Below are 21,065 nucleotides of genomic sequence, written 5' to 3' on the forward strand. Positions count from 1 at the left end.
CAGCGATCTCTCGGTTCATTCACCGCATTGAATCCAGCAAAATTCACAAGCCTATCTTGCTGAAAAAAAATGTCAATCTGATTCATAGTATCAATTGGGTTTCGACGGTACTGAAGCTGAGAGAGAGCGCGCACACACCTTTTCCGACTCTACCGGCAATTGTGCCATTGAGTACGGAGTAGTGAGGTGCGAATTGAGAATTTGTACAATATATCCGACCTAGCTGCTATCCCTTGAAACAACAGTGTCACAAGCACGGGGCCGAGCGCTTGCAAAATGGCAACAGAAAGTTATCAAGGCTCGATGGATGGCAACCCGATGGATGGGATATCGCAAGTTCCATCCCAGGGAAGACAATCTTCCCAAAGCCCAGGACCTTCCGGGAAGAACTACGATAACGCAAATGAATCCAATCCCACGATCCAACCGACCTCCCGATCTCGTCCAGTCACTCAAGCAATAAGCTCTGGTATGTCTAGTTTCCGACTGACTCCCATTTTGTGAAAGCGACTAACAAACCACCTGGTCTAGATCCCTCCTCGCTACCTGAAAGCCATGATATACCAATTGCCCCGGCATTCGCGATGCAAGAGGAAGACCTTAACAAAGGATCGCCTGTCTCGCAATTCCACTCCTCGCCTTTGAGTCGTTCAAATACTGTGCGTACTTCCAGCGACCAACAGCATAACTGGGCTTCGGATCGATCACCGCTCCAAAAGCTTGAAGTAGCTTTGGGCGGAATCAGTAAAGAAGAAAAGCGAGCGCGTGCTCTGGAGGCCGAGAGAAAGCTGAAGGAGCGCATGGCGGCAGCATCCGCCAAATCTGCAGTAAACCCTGTGCCTCCAGTGCCAATCGCGCCTCAACCGGGTGCTTCTTCTTCTTCTCCTCCCCGGTCTTCTACCCAGAAGGTAAAACAACCTGATAGCCGAAACGAGGAGGAACTAGAGAATATAAGTGCCCAGCCGGAGCCAGCTCGCGAACGACCTAGGACTGCCCGCGGTGGAGCACCGGCTTTTCAGCCTGCTGTGGCACGCCCACTGGAAGAATCGCAGTATGCTAGAAATAAGCCTCGGGGCACGCAGGTGGTGAAAGCGGGCACCGTCCCACGACGCTCAGTTTCTGTCAATTATCAATCTGATGGAGCGCGCATGGCTCCCCAGGCACCGAACCAGAACCAAGGTCCAATTAACCGCAACCCCCTCTCTCGTGGTTCTGTCCCCTCGGGTCCTCCAAGAATGCCTGACAGTGGCCAAAATTATCGACAACAGCAACAACAACAACCTGGGCATCATTCCTTCAACAATAAGGGCTGGGCTTCGGCACCCAGTAGCGGCCTGCAACAGGTGGGAACGAACGGACAACCCTTTCAAGACCTAGCTACTACCGGCCCTGCTGTCACCAATCTGAACAACCCAAATGAGATTTGGGATGTCGAAAAATCGGTAGAACTCGGAGGACTTGACAAGCTCCAAAACTCGCAATCGAAGCCCAAACGAAATACCGTTTCATTCAATGTTCCACCACCAACACCCCCTCCTCTATCAGAATGGAAGACTGCACCAACCGGACGACTCAATATGTCCGATTTTGACTTTCAGAACCTGGATGTTGACAAGAGCAAGGCTTGGTGGGAGGGGGGGGAAACCCAGAATCGCAGGCAGAGTAGAGCGCTCCCGAAAAATTATCAAAAGCCACCCGCTCAAAAGTTAACATGTAAGTTATTAAACCCAACAACAGCCACCGAGATGGACTTGGTTTGGATGTCAAATCAGAACTAACTCTTAGCAGCCCACAAGCGTTTCCAGCCCTTAATCTTTTTGAAGTGTGGGCCCTTGCTTCGCTACACTGGATTGAAACGTGTGCGAGTCGATGGACCCCATGGGCCGGTTGAGAAAGAAACCTGGAGAGGCAGCATATTAATTGTCACGAAGGACTCAGTCTCCTCATATGAACCGCGACCTACCATACGGTTGTTCTCCCAGCCGATGGACATTCTTCCTCCCCCTCCTGCGGAGATCAACAGCGAGGGGGTGCAGCTTGCGCCTGAATATATCGACCCAACAGCTGGGCTGATGAAGCTAGGTCGTGATGGGCGCCCTCTCTACGTGAAGCCGGTTGAACATACGGAGGAAGAACTAGATCTTTCCTTGGTTGAAAGCGACGATGGCATCTACGAAATGTCCGCCAGCGCTGTTGACCACAACAGCGAGGGAACCAAACAACCAATCCCGGCCAATAGAATTCATTCAATGGACGGCGAGACGGCTGGAACGTACAAAGAGATTACTGGCTTCCGTCTGTATGCTGATTCCGGGAGAGATGTCACGTTTTGGAGGTTCAACATTGAGATTGAGCTCGGGGAGAAGCAACAGCGGGTTGCATATCGTCTAAACCAAGGACCAGCTATCGGGTTTTGGGTGCCCGCCAAAGGCCAGTCGATGAATATCATGTTCCATTCCTGCAACGGCTTCACCCCAGGCGTAGATTCGAACAAGTTCTGTGGCCCCGACCCTCTGTGGCGAGATGTACTCAACGAACATCAAACTCGGCCCTTCCATGTGATGATTGGAGGTGGAGATCAGATCTTCAACGATAATGTTATTGCCAACTCCTTGCATTTCCAGGAATGGCTTAAGATCAAAGATAGTTATGACAAATACGACGCTCCGCTCCACGTGGAATTCAAGGCCGAATTGGAAATGTCCTATCTGGAGAACTACTCGAGGTGGTTCTCTCAGGGTCTTTTCTCCCTTGCCAGCTCTCAAATACCCATGGTGAACATTTGGAATGACCATGAAATTCTTGAGGGATTCGGGTCCTATCCGGATGAATTTATGAGCTCACCGGTAATCTCGGGACTTGGTAATATTGCCTTCAAATATTACTTGCTCTTCCAGCATCATAGTGTGCCAGAGGAAACTGAGGTGGACGAACCTAGCTGGCTTCTTGGAGCAGAGCCAGGGCCGTATATTAACCAACGCAGTCGAAATATCTTCCTGTCCCTCGGTGGTGGGATGGCTCTTCTTGGATTGGACTGCAGAACGGAACGAATGGTAGGATATAAAGCCCAGTCGCAGGCAAGGCACGAACCGATGCTGACAAGATATAGTGTGACGAAATATTAACCGAACATACTACTGATCTGATTTGGGACCGATGCCACCGTGAACTTACAAAAGGTGAAACCAAGCATTTAATAGTGTTGTCGAGCATTCCGGTTGCCTATCCTCGAGTGGTATGTTGCGAAGTCTTTCCGAATGCTTTCTTCTTATCTAACTATTCGTGTAGGCGGTAGTCAAGAACATCCTCAATAGCCGCCAATCACTCGGTAAAGCTGGTTTATTTGGCGGATTCGTTAACAAGCACGGCGGTAAAGTTGAGATTTTTGATGACCACTGGACAGCCAAACACCACAAATCCGAACGGACATACTTGATAGAGGACCTCCAAGATTTGGCTGCGGAGAAATCTATTCGAGTAACAATTTTAAGGTATGGGATAGAATTTTTGGTTTCCTGGGCAAGACTGATTATTAACCTGCTTATAGTGGTGATGTGCATCTGGCCGCAATAGGACAATTTTATTCAAACCCGAGCTTGAATATACCCAAAGATAAAGACTATCGATACATGCCTAACATCATTGCATCCGGAATTGCAGACATGCCCACAACCGAAATGATTTCGGACACACTTAACAGACGTAATCACGTCCACCATATGGACACCAACACGGACGAAGACATGATACCTATTTTCACACATGATGTGAATAACAAGGCACGAAATAACAAGCGCTTGCTACCACGGCGGAACTGGTGTTCCATTCGTGTATATCAGCCAGGTAGGTATCTATCATGGGTCCCTTTTTTTTTTTTTTTTTTTCTGTAAAGCAACCCATCTAACTGAAATTAGGCTCTACACCAGCAGCAACTCCAAAAACCGAAGCATCATCACCTACTCCAGAGGAGCCGCGCCCGAACATGCTCCAGAGAACTCTGTCATTAACCCGTGGAGATAGGCCTCAGGGTGGCCTTCTTCGACGACTCTCACACAAAGGACGCCCTCCAACCAAGGAATTCAACCTCGGCGGAGCCGCTGCTGGCCGACGGATGAGTATGGACTCATCTTTGCCCCCGGCAGGAACAGGCGAATCTTATTTCCCGCCCCCTGAAGACTTCCGGCCTGGTCCATTCCTTCGCCGTCCCACGAACCTAAGCCAAAAGGCAGCCAAGAAAGCTGCTAAACGGGAGAACGATGGCGCAGGTACTTTTGTCAACTTAGAAGGAGGATTAGCTGTGACTCTGAACCTCGAACTTAACCCTAAAGACCCATCGGGTATCACAGCACCGTACAAACTCCTCGTTCCTGCGTTATGGTATGACGGTACTGAGTACGATCCCCCCGCGGCACCAATTACCAAGGGATGGCGAAAATGGCTCGGAATGCGTCGAAACAACGCGAGCAAGCATTCAGCGGCCGACAACAACGAAGCGGAATACGGGTTCAATGACGAGGGAGAGGAGTACAATAGAGAAGGGGAGGAGGAGGTCAATGAAGCCAGAGCGCATGGCCATGGACCTCTCGATGACGAATATGAGTCTGATCTAGACCTGGAACCCGAACCTGACGTCCAAGAGAATCCAAAACGGAGGAAGTGGTTTGGCCGGCGGCTGTAAACCAAAAGAGGTTGCCCTTTTTTCTTTTCTTTTTTGTTTTTCTTGCTGTATATCTATCTATGACATGATTGATGATTGATGATTGAGATGAGATACCCTGCATTTGTATATACCCCCCTCCCCCCCACATAACATTGGATACACGGCATTGATAGTGCCATTCTCCTTCTTAACAGATGCAGGCAGTGCGTGTAGGAAAAGACATGCGGATCTGCTCGATAATCAACCGCGGTCTCGGCCTGCCACGTGACCGGGCCTCGACGGGGCAAACTCGCAAATCGGGATTTCGGACGCAAATTTTCGGGCCTCACAAGTCGTTCATTTCCTCCTTTTGCGGTTTCTCGTCAGTCTTTCGCTTACAGATCATTGCTTGGTAAGTTAACTAACTAACTATCCCTAACTATCCCTTATCAGATTATTTCGTCCTTCCTCTTAGCTAATCCTGTTCGTCCAGCCCTTCTTTCGTCCTCTTGGTCGTCTCCACCAGTTGCCCCTCTTTGCTGCCATTAAAACCCTCCCCTCCTCCCCTCCGTCTGTCTCTCGAGACCTGTCTTCCGATTCTTTTTGCCTTGGAAATAAAAACCGCCAATCTGTTTTCCTCAGCCTTCCGTCGCTTTCCCTTCTTCTCCTCTTTAAGATCCTCCCTCGCCTTGACCGCTGCCGCTGCGTCCCCCCTTCACCAGAACTCTCCCTCCTCTGCCTCGGCCTTATCAACCCCGTTCTCGACGCCCCTGCGCGTCAATTCTACATCCAGGATGGTACACAGCAAAGTAGTTAGTAAGTGCCATCCATCTTATGTGTCCCCTTTCTCCTATCACTGACCTTTCCTTCCTTTCCCCTCCAAAGTCATTGGCTCCGGCCCCGCCGCTCATACCGCCGCTATATACCTCTCGCGAGCAGAACTCCAACCTGTCCTCTATGAGGGTATGCTTGCCAATGGTACTGCTGCCGGTGGCCAGCTCACCACCACTACCGATATCGAAAACTTCCCTGGTTTCCCCGACGGCATTGGTGGATCAGAGCTGATGGACAATATGCGCAAACAATCCATCCGGTTTGGAACCGAGGTGATCACCGAGACCATCTCCAGGTTGGACCTGTCGCAGCGTCCCTTCAAGCTGTGGACTGAGTGGAACGATGGCCCTGAGAACGAGCCTGCCCGCACTGCCGATGCTGTTATCATCGCTACTGGCGCCAACGCTCGTCGCCTTGACCTTCCCGGTGAGGAGACCTACTGGCAGAACGGAATCAGTGCCTGCGCTGTCTGTGACGGTGCTGTGCCCATTTTCCGCAACAAGCCCCTGTTCGTGATCGGTGGTGGTGACTCCGCTGCCGAGGAGGCCATGTTCCTGGCCAAGTATGGTAGCGGCGTCACTGTCCTTGTCCGTCGCGACAAGCTCCGTGCCAGCAAGGCCATGGCCAACCGTCTCCTCTCCCACCCCAAGGTCAAGGTCCGCTTCAACTCTGTTGCTACCGAGGTTCTCGGAGAGAACAAGCCTAATGGCCTGATGACCCACCTCCGTGTGAAGGACACCGTCACCGGTGCCGAGGAGGTTGTTGAGGCCAACGGTCTCTTCTACGCTGTGGGCCACGACCCTGCCAATAACCTGGTGAAGGGCCAGATCGAGCTCGACGAGGATGGCTACATTAAGACCAAACCCGGCAGCACCATTACCAGCCTCGAGGGAGTTTTCGCTTGCGGTGATGTGCAAGACAAGCGCTACCGCCAGGCCATTACCAGTGCTGGTAAGTTCCTTGTTCTACCTTTGTATGAGTAAATGCACTTCAAGAACGGCTCACTAACAGATTTCTAGGATCTGGCTGCATGGCTGCTCTGGATGCAGAAAAGTTCATCTCCGAGGGCGAATCCCACGAGGAGCCTGCCGCTGCCAACCCTGTTCTTTAAATATCGAAACGAGCCGCCTTGAATTTCACCCTTTCCTCCTAACCACTACTACTCATCATGCACATTTTAGCCCTCCAATCAAACTTTTGCTCTGGGATAGAAAAAAAACCCAAAACAGAACAGAACAAAACACCCCCTCCCTTTCATCTCCTATCAACATATACCTACCTGGACTCTTTTCATGTCATGTCATGTCATATCATTTCTTCCTTCCTCCCTTTTCCCTTATTTCATTTCCTCATTTGGCATGTCCCTGGGATGTTTTGTTTTCTTCTGTTCATACTATTATCTACTAGACTTCAGCGCCTTTTTTTTTTTTTTTTCTTTTTTTTTTTTCTTCTAAACTACTGCACTGTCAATTGAGTGGTGGTCTCTGATTACTTTTTTTCTTTTTTGACGATCTCGCAGTAATAACATACTGAACTTGCTGCTGCTCTTGATGATGGCATTCTCTGCATATGTATGGTCTGATCATGATTCATGAATGCCATTACACATAGAATAGAATGATAGAGTAACCCTCCTTCTGAGGACTCTTGAAACAACTTCAGCATAGTACATACATAGTCTTGCATTGCTTGAATACAGAAAGTGTAAAATACACGATAGTAAAATAAGTTAAAAACAGAAGATCTCATAGCTGATGCTCGGGCGCGTTGGGTAGTCCATGTATGCATGCATAACACGTGATCGCCTATGATACCCTAGGAGAGGCATAAATATCACAGAATTCATTCTTCTACTCTAGGTTAGAGTCTAGTAATGATGGAGAGAGAGAGAGAGAGAGAGGCGAATCGGGTATATCACATGAATGGGTTCTGATACTCTCGCTACGACCCGTTCCCCTGGGAAGAAAGAGGAGCAGAAACAGGAAGAGAAGGGGATGGATTCAGTTTCTTCAACGGCGGCTCCTCGCCAGTAGGAGGCTCAACAACCGCAGGAGCAGGAGCACCGAGCCAAGACTCAAACGGGTTGGCTTCTCTCCATCTCTTTTTCGCACTCGAAGACTGTTTCGCCCACTGGGCCGAATCCAGGCGCCACCGGGCCGAGATCTCCGCATTTGCTTGCCGGTTCAAGGCGGCTTGCTCGAGGTAGGGCCTTTTTTCTTCCTCGCTGGCCTGTCGCCACATCAGACCGAGGGCCTGGCGGACGGCGTCGCGGGGTGCCTTGGCAGTGGGGTCTTTGGTGGTGGTTTGGTGCGCCGTGTCGCACTGGGAGCGTGCTTTGGGCCAGAAGTCTTTTTGATAGAGGAGGAAGGGGTTGAGGCCAGATCGCGTGGGCCGCGGGATTGGAGGCCCCGTTTCGGCATAGACTGCGTCGAGCATGGCTTGTTCGTAGGCGGCCCGGGTGGTTGCTGGAGGCTTTTGAGGTTTGGATTGTTGGTGGTTAGGGTGGTAGTAGTAGTAGTAGTAGTCGTGGGCTTCGAGGGATGAAGAGTTATTGTCAAGGGGAATATGATGGGGCTGTGTTTGTGCAAGAACCCCCGTGCCTAGTGGAACTGTCTTGCCCTTGTCTGGGACGAGGGGTTCGGGGATCTGGATAGGTCCCAGGATGGAGTTGATGATCTGTGATGCGGCTCGGAGTCCTGATAGATATGCGCCATGTACGGTGGCAGGATGGGTGCCACAGGTGGCTTCTCCGGCGAAGTGTAGGTTGCCGATGGACTTGGCCATTAGATCGTAGTCTCCGGGTAAGGCTTGGGCAGCTACATAGGAGTAGCTTCCTTTGGTGAATTTGTCTGTGCCCCAGCGGGTAATGATAGTCTCCAACGGATCGGGGACAGCCACATTTTTGAAGACATTGCGGAGCTGGCTCATGACTTCGGTGATAATCTCGGCGTCGGGCGTGCATTCTGCTTGGTGGGCTGCATCCCCAGCCATGAGCGCGATCAGAACGGGGAGACCGGTCGTCTTCATGCAGTTCCAGAACAGGTAGAATCGACCCCGATTGGCGGCGTAGTCTTCTTGCACCATGCTTTCACGGTTCTTGGGCTCACGAAGAAGACCAAACATATCCCTCTCCGTATCCCAGAAGGGCTGGTCGAATGCTAGAATCACTTTATTCATGACTCCGAAACCAAGGCGATCAATCGCGCCTAATTTCCACTCCGGAAGAGGGGGTGAGAATTGCACGGTTCGGTGCTTTAAGGTACCCAGAGAACCTGTATAAACTACCGTATCTGCGGTAATCGAGTCCCCATCGTCGCAGTGGACTATTGCCTTCTGTTTCGCTGATCCAGCAGAGCTGCTATATGTGATGCTTGTCACGATTTTGTTGGTTCGCACGTCGAGTTTCGTTGGGGACGACCACAATCCATAAGGCACTTGCTGAAACCCACCAATTACTTGTGAGTGCTCACCCTCAAACTCGTTACCCATGTCCTGGTCCCATCCGGACAGGCTTAGTCTGCTAATGTTTGTTGCGTTGGCGTATTCCAGATTCGCCAAGTGCCAGTTAATCAGTCGCATATCCTTCGGCGTCAAAGGCAGCATACGCTGGTACTGATGGACCCCTTCATCCATCACATTCCCCAAGGTTTGAAATTGAGATGCCTTAGCGACGGCATCCAAGTCGATATTATCTTTGGGCGAAATCCCTTCATTTAGTTTCCAACCCATCGTTTGGCATGCAAAGGCCGCGGGAGGTTCTTCAGCAGGGTCCAGGTCCGGTACGGGAGCTCCGGTGGGTTTAATCTCCGCCGTCTTGTGGCCGACACCCCGACGGAGACGTTTAGCAGGAAGCAACAACCCAACGGTGCCAGCCGCTCTGGCCTCTTCATATCGCCTCACTGTCACGCCGTCACTTATCGACGTGTCGCGCCCGGTGTTGACCAGATCCCGATCTCCTTCCGCAGTGGGGACGAGAAGTGACTTGTGTCGATAGAACCCCGAGCGGTCGAGTACATCGTTATAGAGCCTCTCGTCCATGGCATCCCGGACTTCATCCACCGGAGACCCATCTATATCATATATGGTAGATATGTCGCGTAGTAAATGGTATGAGAGCGCCAGCTGGCCTCGAATAATTTGATCTAAGGGGTTGCCATGGTCGAACCCGACAACGATTTGGGCGCCCATTTCAGCCTTGGGAACTAGCCCCGGAGGTAATGTGGACGACTGAAGGCCTGGTAGTGGATGTGAGTAGATGCGTCCGCCAAGTCTGCGTCTCCCTTCTAATACAACGACACGGGGTGTTGTCGATGTGTCACGATAGTGGTTGAAAAATCCTTCTAGCTGCCGCGCACAGCCCAAGCCTGCCATGCCCGCCCCAATAACAACAATTATAGGGCCCTCCTTCCGCCGGCCTTTCTTGGGAGGGAGCAAGGGCACAGGGATCTCGACGCATCCGAAGTTAATATATCCATTTCGCACCAGCCATTCATACGCGAAAGAAGCAAGATTCATCCAACGGTAATCCTTGGCGCATCCCAGGGCCTCCTCTTTGGTCACACTTACCATTGGATTTCTAGTCCAGAGACGAAGTATTCCGTTTCGTATGTTAAGATAAACTGTAACATGAAGGTGACACAGGTGGTCCTGCAACGCCTCTTGTTCTTTTTGATGGAGTGCATATGGGTTCAGTCTAGATGCGTAGGCGGCAGCCACACATTGTTGGGCGTACACTGGCGCCGGAAGACGGACTGGGATCGAGGAACGGGGGCGATAGTTGGCAAATTCCGACATAATATCCTTTGTTCTCGAATCTGCTGGGGTAGGAGCCGAGGACATGGAGTTTAGATTGGTCGACGGCGCGGTTGATGATTTTCCCTGGCTTGGTGTCGAGAAAAAGGACGCGGTGGTGGATTCATTTGGTAGGTTCCCCTTGATATCTGCAAGGTGGCCATGGCCATGATTCATGTCATCTATGGCGGAATTTCTAGTCCCTAGTCCATTGGATAAATTGCTGTTATTCGGGTGCGCGACAGAGTCACCATTCTGAGACGGCCCTGAGGCCGGTACCGGATATGGAAGTTGGAGCTCATTCCTCACCAGTGTTCCATTTAGTGGCTCCGCCGGCTGACCATGGCTATTTATACTAGCACCATTCTGGGGATCTTGATGAAATTTCTCCTTTGGAGAGGTAGCATCCATCTTTACTAGCAAGAGAGGTATCGGAACGGGTCGGTGGCAATTGTTCTACTTTCTCTAGGGCAGGTAAGGCAAGCCTGACTAAGTATGGACCTGGTGAGGAATAGTCAGGCTATTGTGACTTGAGTGGAAGGGCAATATCGATCCATTGCGTGGGTTGCGATCTGTTAGCGATCAGATCTGAACATATCCATCCATGGTGGGTCGGTCCACTGTCCCAGGAGAAATTGTGTGATGTCGGGAACGCAAGGACGATGGGTACTGAGGATGAGCGTACACGCGCCAGATACCTTGAAACTGGGTCAGAATACTCCAAATTATCATATGTTGCATGGAAGATAACATGATAGCAGCAGCTGCATATGTAGAGGGGAGGAGGGCTGGACTTACAGGTCTCCGAAGTCACCCTTGCAACGGGGTACCCAGGAACAGAGGAAGTAGGAAAAGGAGTCTAGTCAAGCCACAGTCAAGAAAAACGGAGGATTCTTGGTAGACTAGCGGATTGATCAGAATCCAAAAAAAAACGAAACGCTTGAAGATGATGGAGGGAGAGCGCATCAATGAGTTTCGTTAAATTGTTCTCGACCAGCGGAAGAGCCTTGGCAGAGGATTTTCTCCGTCTGAATAGGGAAAAGATTCATCGTAATCACAGACAGAAACATAATTCATACACGCATGTTATTATTATATACTTTAGATGGATGTACATAAATACTTACGGAAGACTCCAATCGTCTAGCTACATAAAACACTGGATATCAAGTCTTAGGGCCATTACTCCCCCCTCCGTACATGCGTATGCAGAGTGTATGTCTCCCCATCCGTTCCATCGCCATCCCGAAAGACATCCGACTCATTGTCCGTGAACTCATCCCGATATTGGGACTTTTTCCGTGAGGGGGTGCGATCACTGGGGCTTTCTTCTTCTTCTTCTTCTTCTTCTTCTTCTTCTTCTTCTTCTTCGTCATCATCAATCACTAAATCGACAGTATCGTCGTCAAAATCATTGAATCCAATGCGCTCCTCCTCATCGCGTGCCAAGGTTGTCGCTGCAGCATTGACATCTGGATCCTCCGAAAAGGGTTGGTGGGGACGGTGAGCGGCGTGGTCGGCTTGGAGGGAATTCCGGATATCAGCCCTCTCCCTCGCCTCTAATTCTTTGGCGCGCGCCAGGGTTCTAGTAAAAGTGAGCGGACATGGGGCAAATCGCACCTGACCTGGAGAGTCGTCTTCCTTACCTTTTGTATATATACAACCCGGTAAAGATACCGATGGCGATGGAGATGATGATGCTAAAGATATTTACAAGCTTTGAGCCCACGCTCATCTCCTCATTCTTTTCGTAAAGCACTCGGAGTCTGTTGCCAATAAAGGCTGGAACAAGCAATTTGGGGGATATTATGGCGGTAGCCAGCCCGTAGGTCAACGGCTGGACCGTAGGGAAAGTCGACACTGCTCCATTGCAGATGGAGTAAGGCAGTGGGCACAGGCGAATCATGCACAACAGTTTAAGCCCGTCATACTTGAGCGTTAGGGAGAGAGCAGCGAACCGCTTGTCGCGCTCCATGAGTCGATGCACAAACTTCGAGAGGACGGTTCGGGAAGCAATGAAGGAGCAGGTCGACCCCAAGATGGTTGCACTCGCATAGAGAAGCCACCTGTTTATGCGTAAGCCCAGTCCGGCACGAAGGAGGGTACCGCAGGCAACTTACCCTTTCCATACTCCGAACAGGTAGCCCGAAATCGTGCCAAAGGTAGACCAGCCGACTAGCGGAGGGAATGATACGAAGAACACGGCCAGCCACAAAATCAAAAATACCAGCTTCGACTGCTCCCATTCTTCTGCAACTGGGCCGAGCCAGATGAACACCTTCCCGGTAAGGAACAGAAAGCCAAATCCCAAGAGATTAGCGAGGATGGCAGCGAGCACGGCTCCAACTCTTTGCCAAAGAGTCATTCTCTGCCATGCGGCGGTTATGCGTTGAGATATTTCTGTTACTCGGGTCCTTATCTGGCCGGCCATGGTAGGGGACCTCTGGTTCGGGAAGACGGTAGAATTCCGATTGCTGTTCGCTGTTTGGCTCCATGGTGGACGCGAATTATCCTCTAACGGGGACGGCGATCTTGATGGAGAACTTGAGAGGGAGAGAGCCCGGGCAGTTGATGTATAGTCCGCGGGCATTTTTGGAGGTACAAGAGGTGGACTGATAGGATAACCGTGGTGGTCTGGAGCAAGGCGATCTGCGAGTGGGTAGAGTGGGTAAAATGCGGTCGTGCAGGGCAAAGGGAAGGGTTCGAGCCAGAAAACCCGGAGGGGGGCTATTTGTTGTACTGTAATAAGATTCGATGAGATATAATGAGTTCGATGGTCGCGATCAAAGAGGGCAGACCTTGACCCTCAATGAGGAACGGAACATGAGTGAAAAAGTAGGAGGACTTGGATGTGTGAGTGAGCGAGAGAGAGACAAGTGTTGCCTGTTCCTTAGTCGATTAGTCGAAGGAGAGACGTAGAGAGTCAGCAATCACCTAGGGATTTCAAAAGACTTCATAAATAGCGCCAGAAAAATAAAATAAAACAAGGAATGAAGCTGAAAATCAAGTCCCCAGAGAGCTTGAGTCGTGGATGAATTAATTATTTCTTGTTGGACTGTAGCAATTCGGATTATTATTAGGAATAAACTAATGGCTATCCAGTGGTAACATTGATACCGAAATTTACCGTACGACCACGATTCAGCAGGACAACATGTACTCCATAACAACAACTCCGTACCTCTTGAAATGCATTTAAGATGTAGATTTTTGAATTTTGTATCATTTCAAGATATATCCTGAATTAGTTTATTTGCGTGGTAGGTACTAGTAGTAGGATTCAGCTGCAGTCGTTGGGTTGACTCTCAGCCTATCGTTCACTCTTACTTGGGACTTCTTCTACCTGCTAGTACGGAGTAGAATCTCATCTCATCCATCCATCATCCAGTCTTCTTTCTTTCCTCTTTCTTTCCTCTTTCTTTCCTCTTAATCTTCTGCTTCGTTTCAGATTTGTTAGTGGGGTGTTTTTTTTGGTTTCCCCCCCCCCCCTAAATCGCTCATTTGATGGCTAGATACGATGTGATCAACCGTGGACCGTAAACTGTCCCCTTTCGCGTACCTGTTGCTGTTCACTGACCACCACCACCACCACCACCACCTCATCCTCCTCCTCTACTCTGTACATCCTCTAAATATCTCTAAATGCTCTGAAACAACAATGGAATCCGACCTTTAATTCGTTGTTTTCTTCCTGCGACTATTCACCACTCGACTGACTGCCTACCTACATTGCGGACTCCTTATCCTCCGTTACCCCACATCTCGCTGGCTTTCCCGTCTCTCCCTGACACTCATCCGCCTTATACCTTATACCTCCCTTCCTTGACTTTATTCATCTCTCCATTTCCCATTCGACACTACCACTCTCGGCATGGTCGTGGAGGAGCTCCTGGAGGATTGCTTGCAGATCCTCCAGGATAAATCCCTTGATGAAGAAGAACAGGTCGAAAAGATCGAGGAATTTCTTCGTGGAAAGACCTCCTTATCAGGGGCATCTCTCGAAAATGCTGTCCTCGACATTCTCTGGCGGCATCGAAATCGCTCCCTACCAGACTCCTCCCCCCCGCCTCCTCGTCATACCATCATCCGTCGCTCATCCCCTGCTCCCTGGCAGATGGCTCGATCGTCTACTCCCCTGTCGCCCCATTCCAACCTAGGGACTAGTCCTGGCAGTACGTCCTGGTTACAAAGCTCGCGAGGTGGCTTTTCGCGTCCGCCTCTATCCTCCACTGTGTCGCCCTTCACATCTCCTCGCCCCTCTCCAAGACTCGCCCTTGCCCAGCCAATCCCGCATTCCCCCAATTTAAACGCGTACGAGTTCTCAGATCAAAGCCAGGTGTCGGATTTCTACGGGGATTTTGGAAATGACAGCAATGTGGATTGGCTAGTCGCCGACGACGCCAACAGCACCACCTCATCCCTGGGAGGGCTGAGTGTGCATGGTGGATTAAGCGCCACGGCGCCAGAATTTGTTCCGGATATGAGCCCCCACGATATCTTACGCACTGTCCTTGGGGATAAACGGTCGAATGATGAAATCGAAACCGCCTTGGCTGCGAATGGCTACGATCTCGGCGCCACGATTGCGTCCTTATCCCAATCAGTCGATGGGGAGGTCACTTTGAATTTCCAAGATGGCGATAGTCGCGTCGTGGTGGGCAAGTCTATGTCAATGGACTCTGCCCGAGGAACCGCTTCTCCAGCTCACAATCGCAGCCCGGTGGTGTGCAAATACTGGCTATCTACTGGCCAATGTCTCCGCGCAGACTGCCGTTTTAGCCATGATTTAACCAGCCACCTTTGCAAGTATGTATTCAACTTGTTGTGCAAATGCCACCTTATAAGGTTCAAGACGACTTACGCAGCTGTTACTTTATAGGTATTGGGTGATGGGAAATTGCTTAGCAGGTGATGGGTGTCCCTTTTCTCATGATCCTTCCGCCCTTGTCGCAAATCTTAGTGTTGGGGATCAGTCCGCTACACCTACTTTCCTTGTAGATGCTGCGTCGGATGCCTTTCCACCATTGCAGTCAGCTGGGTCAGCCGATCAATGGGTGAGCCAACTTGGGATTAAATATCCTGGTTATTTATCGGGTCTTTCAGCGGGTAAGAACTCCCCCACCTTGCAGCTTGTAAATGGCAAGCGGAATGGGAGTATGACAAGTCTGTCTCGCCCCCACTCACGACCAGGAAGCCGACATCAGAATCGTGAATTAAATCCGGCTGCTCCGTCTGTTGATGATCCGGATGCTTTTCCTACTTTGGCCGCTGTCGGCGCCAAAAACAGCGGAAAGAAGAGTCACGGGAAACGAGGAGCGCAGAACCGGGAAAACAATCTAAACAGGGACAACACCCCAACATCCCTAGCAGATGTGGTTCGGATGTCTCCCTCCCCCGCTCCCGGGAAGGGGAAATCTTCTTCGAAACATAGCCGGGAAGGCGCCAAAGGCCGCGAACATAGCGCGGCTGCACAGTCAATTCCGGCGCCGCAAAACATCCCCTGGCTTGAGACCGGTTCTCGCACCAACCAGCAATATATCAAGTACCGAACCGAAGCTATTCGCCATGGTACAGTAAGGAACAAGTTCCTTCAGAGGTAAGAACCTGTTCTGTCGTTAGTTATGTGCTCTTGGGGGACTAAGTTATTTGTTTTTTTTTTTGTTTTTTTTTAGTGCTGCTCAAGCCTGGAATCGAAATGATGCCAGAGCAGCGAAAGCTCTTTCCCTGCGCGGCCAGGCGGAAAATGAAGCCATGCGCAAGTGCCATCGTGAAGCCGCACGGCAACTGTACGAAGAACGTAACAAACACCTGCTTACCGCTGGCTTGGACGATGCGGCCGAGGAACTTTATGTTGACCTCCATGGCCTCCATCCGGAGGAGGCGATTGAGTATCTGGAGAAGATCCTCCTGAAGCATGCTCGGGAAGGTCGACGTGTCATTTATGCCATCACCGGCACGGGCCATCATTCTAAGAACGGCAAGGACAAGATTGGGAAAGCCGTCAAAGCATGGCTAAACGAGTGGAAGTACTTGTTCCGCGAGTTTAGCGTGCCAGGAGAGCGAGGAGGGTATGTTGGGGGAATCTTGGGCATTGATCCCACCAGCTACGATAAAGCCCTAGCAAGGAGCCTCGAAGAGAGTGGGGATGGGAAAGACGAAGACGAATCTTCGGGGAACCAGCCTGTTCTAACCATGGGCAAGATCCAGCTCCTCAAGAGAGGGGACATGGACTTGAAGCAATAACCCAACTGTAAACATATATCTCATACGCTTCGAAGGACAGGGGGGTGTGGATTAGAGGGGGTAAAGCGCTCTATGTATGATCCCGTTTGATGCCAACCTATTCTATCACCTTGTTTCCGCTGCGCGGTTATGCAAGAACTCCGGCCGCGAATGATCAACTTCTATTGAACTCGAGAGACGTGGTTTTGAAGTAACAGTACCATTTGTATCCGCAACGCACTCTGTAGATAAAAAAAAAAAAAGCCCCCAGATCTCTATATGGCTTCAGCTGCCTACTGTATTGAAGTAAGATATAATTATGATGACTGATTTGGCCACTTCTATTACGGTTGCGATGATTATCCAGCTCGCCTTTGCTTTATCACTCTAAGCACCGGTATACATCATCTGAAAGAACTTGAAGCTTCAGTAGTAATAATAAGTTGCTCTAGAGTTAACTAATCAATAACATAGTCTGAACAGTAACATGACAAGCACTCTTGGGGATGTATGCAAATATATATATATATATATGTGTGTGTGTGTGTGTAGAAGTCGTACCAGAAAGAGGCTTAGCTATTAATATTTTCAGCTTTCTTCAACAGCATCAGAAGCAATTGTGTTAGATGTGATCTTGATCTTGATCTTGATAGATGGATAGATAGATAGATATCCAGGGAATGTTATATGAATGGTAGTAGAATGTATATTATCTAGCGTGTCTACCGCTCCGCTCAGGATATCAGGTGTAAATGACACCATCAACTGTAGGATGATTTCTCTAATTTGCAGTGAATATCAAGGAAAGAGAGAGAGAGACCAACCAGCCTGGTCAAGAAACCAACCGGATAATCTACGCGGGTTCCTGGCCCTTCCACTTCTCCCGCAGCTCCCCAACATTGAATCCGCAAGCTTCTGCCCTTTTCACAATCGCCCGGGCCTTCGCTGCAACGGGCACGTCGATCATCTTCCCGTCCAACGTCCACGCCCCCCTTCCAGCTCGGGCCGCCTTCTCGTCTGCGATCGCCGTCCGAACCGCCCACTGCACTTCCTCGGGGTCAGGTCCGTAAATTGCCTGCACTGTTTCCACCTGAGACGGATGGATACACTGCTTGCCGTTGAACCCTAATCCGCGACCCCCGCGGCATTCCTCTTCCAGCACCGCCGGTGGGGACCCGTCCGCTTTCGTGGATTTGTATGTCGTGCAGACGAGGTCAATCGTCGAGGGGACGTCCGCGGCCCGGGCAGCGGTGACAATCGCCGAGCGCGCAAACAGGAATTCGGTTAGGGCTGGCGTACGGGTAAGACTGAGATCCAGGGCGAAGTCTTCTGCAGCGAAGATCAGGCCTTGGAGGAGGGGCGTGGCGGAGCAGATGTGCGTCAGGTTGGTGAGTGATTTTGCGGATTCCACGAGGGCCAGCAGGGAGATCGGAGGTCGGCTGGCGAGAGCATCTGCCTCTGCTTGTGATTGGGGGGGAGCTTGGCTCTGGGAGAGCGTGTGGTTGATGACGTCTGTTACAAAGGTGAGGTCCGAGGCAGAGTTGACCTTGGGGATTACGATGGTCGTTAGATTGGGGGATTTGAGCTAGGAGGGAAGGGTTAGCTTTAAGAGGTATGGCAGTGAGGATGGTATTATTGCGAACGTACAACTTCGGTCAAGTCTGATAGGGCCAATCCGCTATTTACGGAGTTGATGCGCACTGCTCGTTCACGGATACCGGCCGGTACGGGCTGGTCTAGAGCTCTTCGTACCAACGAACGAGCTTCCGCTTTCATATGCGGAGCGACACTGTCTTCAAGATCATAGGCGACACAGTCCACGGATAAAGTTCGTGATTTGTCAATAAAGCGCTGCGAGGAGCCGGGAACTGAATGGTATATAGCGTTAGTGCTGGACTGACTATATAGCCGGACAACAAAATGCGGGGATACGTACTGTAGAGTAGAGCGCGACGGAGGGCGTTTCGGCTCGCCATTGTGACTTGATTCTCTACTTTCCCGCTTAGGTTTCTTCTTTACTGGTCCTGTCAAGGACAACAAGAAAGTGTGGAACCGGGAAGTGGAAGATATTTGAAAGCCGGGACTGTCTCTCTCCTCGGTGATGATGGCACGATAAGAGAGGTGCATAAAGGCTTCTCCGGGGTGGATCGGCCCCTAGTTATATACGGAGTATGTATATAAGCTTATCGGAGGGTACACAGCTTCGTTCGGTATCAATCCAGAGCTCTTCATTTCAGCCCAATTCCTTGTTGAAATAGTTCGAACATTCATTCTTCCTACATCCTCTCCGTTTACAAGTACGCAGTCGATGCTTCGGGACTGTCGACGACGTCCAATTCTGCCATTATCTACCGCCCTCGTAGTAAAGACACGCAACGGCTTCACCATCCTCACCAGCTCCATCTGCTTCCTCTTCTTCAATACCGACGAGGACTATAGTGAGTTTCTTGTGAACCCCGAGGAGCTTACTTACTGCTCCTCTGTCTTTTTTACTTGTCTTCTTTCCGCATTCTCTGTTCAGTTCCCTCTTCCGACGCCTTCCACGATGGAGCAGCAACCACTCCAGTCGCAACCGCAGACGCAACCGCAACAAGGAGACCTGAACTGGAGGCTCAGCGCGCACCCGATTACCCTCCTGCTCTTCCTGGGGTTTCGCATCGGCGCCTTGTTAATGTATCTTTTTGGAGTCCTTTTCATCGATAACTTGTACGTTCAACTACCCTGACCCGATGCAACTTGGGCTTTCCAGTCCCTCGGGACCGGAGGTTCCTCCCCTTCCAGAACAAGTGTTTGGCCAGCGTCTGACATTTGTAAATAGCATCCTAGTCTTCATTATTACTCTCTTACTACTCTCCGCCGACTTCTACTATCTCAAGAATATCGCTGGGCGCCGTCTGGTCGGGCTCCGCTGGTGGAACGAAGTTAATACGTCGACCGGCGACTCGCACTGGGTGTTTGAGTCGTCGGACCCCAACACACGTACAATCACAGCCACAGATAAGCGGTTTTTCTGGCTCAGTCTGTATCTGGCTCCTGCGTTCTGGGTTGGACTTGCCATTCTGGCTATCATTAAACTGAACAGTGTGATTTGGCTGAGTCTTGTTGGTAAGTTCCTTGCCTCCTTCTTTGGGCTTTTCGGTAGTAATTAACTTAACATCATCCAGCCATCGCTCTTATCTTGACTATTACCAACACTGCAGCGTTCTCCCGGTGTGATCGCTTCAGCCAGGCCTCTACTTATGCTAACAGAGCATTCGGTGGGGCGATCGTGAATAACATCGCAGGAGGTCTGCTGGGCAGACTCTTCCGGTAACCAGGATCGCTTTTATGCAGAGTTTGGTTTATAATTTTTCCCGGAGGGTCCAGCTCCGCCTAAAAATTTCGTTCTGTTTCATCAATACCCTTTGATATCTGATTCGTGGTTTGGTAGTTATATTTAGGTTTTCTTCATCTGGCTGTGCAATAACGACTGTATTATGAGATATATTGCTAATTTTCATTTTAAGCTTCAAGTGCAATTCATTAAAGGAGATTGTTTGTAAAAGGAAACTACTAACATGATGTTTTCACAAAGTTAGCAGTTCACATCACTCATGCAGCACCTTGGGACCTTGTACCGATATCATTGAATCGTGCTTCGAATACTATCCCAATAAATCCATTTTACTCTGAATAGGTCATGACAAGTCCGAAGAAGATGCTACCAATATACTATCTGTTTGCAAATATTGTGTCTAGGTGTTGTAATTACAGAAGAAGAGAAACTAGGAAATGGCTCTCTGCCTATCATTCCTGAAACACTGGCTAACTCGTAAAACTGCTCCCAGGTGGACAGACGCCTGAGGAGGTCCTCTTTCAATTCCATCAAACTGGGACATAACGTCTGCTCATTCGTGAAGCGTTTGGATCAAACACTGTGAGGCTTCCCGTATCTGACTATGCCCCCTACTCAACGCTATACCCAGGCCAGCACAATGGAGTCACGATAACCCCAGGTAACCAACAGCCGTCCAACCGAATTCTTATATCCAAGTACGAACATCAGGTTGCAGTATATGCTAACCAAGACTCGAGGTTACGATCCGAGAGGGAAACGCGTCAAGCAACAAAGAATTAGTGAACTAGAGGCGTCAAACAAGGCAAAAGACGAGCTTGAGCTTCTACAGGATCTCTCTCCGGTCGTGTACGGCGCCTGAACATTTGGGCTCTATCAACAGCCAATGCGAGGAGAGGAGTGGCGGAAGGAGACGCAAAATAGTGCCAGGTTGAAGAACACACTCCAGGGGCTCAATAATGGTCCTTTTGGCGTTGCTTTCAGGGCCCTAGATCAAGTATCCCAGGAAATAGAGTCTTCTGCTGCAGCGGTATAGATCAGGATATACGATGGTCTCTGCTTCCAGACAATCTAGGCGCACAGCAAGTCAAGACCAATACAATTAAAGAAGAAATTGCCAGCTACGGAAATTCCCCTGATAAATCCTCTCAAATTGACGGGGAAAAGACTCTGCAGGTAGTACCAAGTCTGCCTGGTAGTGAATAAAGAGCCCCTCGTTTGCTTTACTTGACCCCCCAAGCCTTC

At 50.2% G+C, this 21,065-nt stretch overlaps 7 protein-coding genes across 7 annotated transcripts; 4 read left to right on the plus strand and 3 right to left on the minus strand.

Annotated features, from left to right (window-relative positions):
• Positions 1–584: 584 nt before the first annotated feature.
• On the plus strand, positions 585–4,678 carry P175DRAFT_0443499 (uncharacterized protein; the record flags this gene model as incomplete). The annotated part of the gene is made up of 6 exons (XM_040894181.1): positions 585–1,713; positions 1,789–3,053; positions 3,110–3,235; positions 3,289–3,491; positions 3,548–3,843; positions 3,915–4,678. The coding sequence occupies 6 exons, from the start codon at positions 585–587 to the stop codon at positions 4,676–4,678; spliced, it is 3,783 nt and encodes a 1,260-aa protein (XP_040749831.1).
• A 54-nt stretch (positions 4,679–4,732) lies between these two features.
• Positions 4,733–6,999, plus strand: trr1 (thioredoxin-disulfide reductase TRR1). Its single transcript, XM_040892939.1, has 4 exons — positions 4,733–5,051; positions 5,133–5,455; positions 5,525–6,424; positions 6,493–6,999. Exons 1-4 carry the CDS (start codon positions 4,855–4,857, stop codon positions 6,582–6,584), a joined length of 1,512 nt encoding a protein of 503 aa, XP_040749832.1. The 5' UTR covers positions 4,733–4,854; the 3' UTR covers positions 6,585–6,999.
• Positions 7,000–7,414: 415 nt separating this feature from the next.
• Positions 7,415–10,441, minus strand: aof2 (putative lysine-specific histone demethylase Aof2; the record flags this gene model as incomplete). Its single annotated transcript, XM_040894244.1, has 1 exon — positions 7,415–10,441. The coding sequence occupies one exon, from the start codon at positions 10,439–10,441 to the stop codon at positions 7,415–7,417; it is 3,027 nt and encodes a 1,008-aa protein (XP_040749833.1).
• Positions 10,442–11,342: 901 nt separating this feature from the next.
• P175DRAFT_0518806 (TVP38/TMEM64 family protein) lies at positions 11,343–13,289 on the minus strand. Its single transcript, XM_040899073.1, has 3 exons — positions 12,385–13,289; positions 11,911–12,330; positions 11,343–11,849 (listed from the first exon to the last, which is right to left on the minus strand). The coding sequence occupies exons 1-3, from the start codon at positions 12,852–12,854 to the stop codon at positions 11,447–11,449; spliced, it is 1,293 nt and encodes a 430-aa protein (XP_040749834.1). The 5' UTR covers positions 12,855–13,289; the 3' UTR covers positions 11,343–11,446.
• Positions 13,290–13,660: 371 nt separating this feature from the next.
• P175DRAFT_0560330 (CCCH zinc finger and SMR domain protein) lies at positions 13,661–16,793 on the plus strand. The gene is made up of 3 exons (XM_040900974.1): positions 13,661–15,070; positions 15,144–15,860; positions 15,937–16,793. Exons 1-3 carry the CDS (start codon positions 14,136–14,138, stop codon positions 16,505–16,507), a joined length of 2,223 nt encoding a protein of 740 aa, XP_040749835.1. The 5' UTR covers positions 13,661–14,135; the 3' UTR covers positions 16,508–16,793.
• Positions 16,794–17,121: 328 nt separating this feature from the next.
• P175DRAFT_0465531 (HpcH/HpaI aldolase/citrate lyase family protein) lies at positions 17,122–18,762 on the minus strand. Its single transcript, XM_040894878.1, has 3 exons — positions 18,423–18,762; positions 18,134–18,354; positions 17,122–18,071 (listed from the first exon to the last, which is right to left on the minus strand). Exons 1-3 carry the CDS (start codon positions 18,460–18,462, stop codon positions 17,340–17,342), a joined length of 993 nt encoding a protein of 330 aa, XP_040749836.1. The 5' UTR covers positions 18,463–18,762; the 3' UTR covers positions 17,122–17,339.
• A 135-nt stretch (positions 18,763–18,897) lies between these two features.
• Positions 18,898–20,160, plus strand: P175DRAFT_0504365 (DUF846 domain-containing protein). The gene is made up of 3 exons (XM_040897847.1): positions 18,898–19,192; positions 19,305–19,591; positions 19,651–20,160. The coding sequence occupies exons 1-3, from the start codon at positions 19,032–19,034 to the stop codon at positions 19,797–19,799; spliced, it is 597 nt and encodes a 198-aa protein (XP_040749837.1). The 5' UTR covers positions 18,898–19,031; the 3' UTR covers positions 19,800–20,160.
• The last annotated feature ends 905 nt before the right edge of the window (positions 20,161–21,065 follow it).

This window comes from Aspergillus ochraceoroseus (assembly GCF_002846915.1).
Source record: "Aspergillus ochraceoroseus IBT 24754 chromosome Unknown P175scaffold_8, whole genome shotgun sequence".
NCBI classification, from domain to species: Eukaryota; Fungi; Ascomycota; class Eurotiomycetes; order Eurotiales; family Aspergillaceae; genus Aspergillus; species Aspergillus ochraceoroseus.

Bases quoted from the DNA above. Each gene is read 5' to 3' on its own strand.
- P175DRAFT_0465531 (XM_040894878.1), bottom strand. From the start codon at position 18,462: ATGGCGAGCCGAAACGCCCTCCGTCGCGCTCTACTCTACA. The intron at 18,355-18,422 runs GTACGTATCCCC...TATACCATTCAG, and splicing joins CCGTCGCGCTCTACTCTACA to TTCCCGGCTCCTCGCAGCGC. The intron at 18,072-18,133 runs GTACGTTCGCAA...CTTCCCTCCTAG, and splicing joins TATCAGACTTGACCGAAGTT to CTCAAATCCCCCAATCTAAC.
- P175DRAFT_0518806 (XM_040899073.1), bottom strand. From the start codon at position 12,854: ATGCCCGCGGACTATACATCAACTGCCCGGGCTCTCTCCCTCTCAAGT. The intron at 12,331-12,384 runs GTAAGTTGCCTG...ACGCATAAACAG, and splicing joins CTGTTCGGAGTATGGAAAGG to GTGGCTTCTCTATGCGAGTG. The intron at 11,850-11,910 runs GTAAGGAAGACG...CACTTTTACTAG, and splicing joins GGGTTGTATATATACAAAAG to AACCCTGGCGCGCGCCAAAG.
- trr1 (XM_040892939.1), top strand. From the start codon at position 4,855: ATGCAGGCAGTGCGTGTAGGAAAAGACATGCGGATCTGCTCGATAATC. The intron at 5,052-5,132 runs GTAAGTTAACTA...CTGTTCGTCCAG, and splicing joins CGCTTACAGATCATTGCTTG to CCCTTCTTTCGTCCTCTTGG. The intron at 5,456-5,524 runs GTAAGTGCCATC...TCCCCTCCAAAG, and splicing joins GGTACACAGCAAAGTAGTTA to TCATTGGCTCCGGCCCCGCC.
- P175DRAFT_0504365 (XM_040897847.1), top strand. From the start codon at position 19,032: ATGGAGCAGCAACCACTCCAGTCGCAACCGCAGACGCAACCGCAACAA. The intron at 19,193-19,304 runs GTACGTTCAACT...ATTTGTAAATAG, and splicing joins GTCCTTTTCATCGATAACTT to CATCCTAGTCTTCATTATTA. The intron at 19,592-19,650 runs GTAAGTTCCTTG...AACATCATCCAG, and splicing joins GATTTGGCTGAGTCTTGTTG to CCATCGCTCTTATCTTGACT.
- P175DRAFT_0560330 (XM_040900974.1), top strand. From the start codon at position 14,136: ATGGTCGTGGAGGAGCTCCTGGAGGATTGCTTGCAGATCCTCCAGGAT. The intron at 15,071-15,143 runs GTATGTATTCAA...GTTACTTTATAG, and splicing joins TTAACCAGCCACCTTTGCAA to GTATTGGGTGATGGGAAATT. The intron at 15,861-15,936 runs GTAAGAACCTGT...GTTTTTTTTTAG, and splicing joins AGGAACAAGTTCCTTCAGAG to TGCTGCTCAAGCCTGGAATC.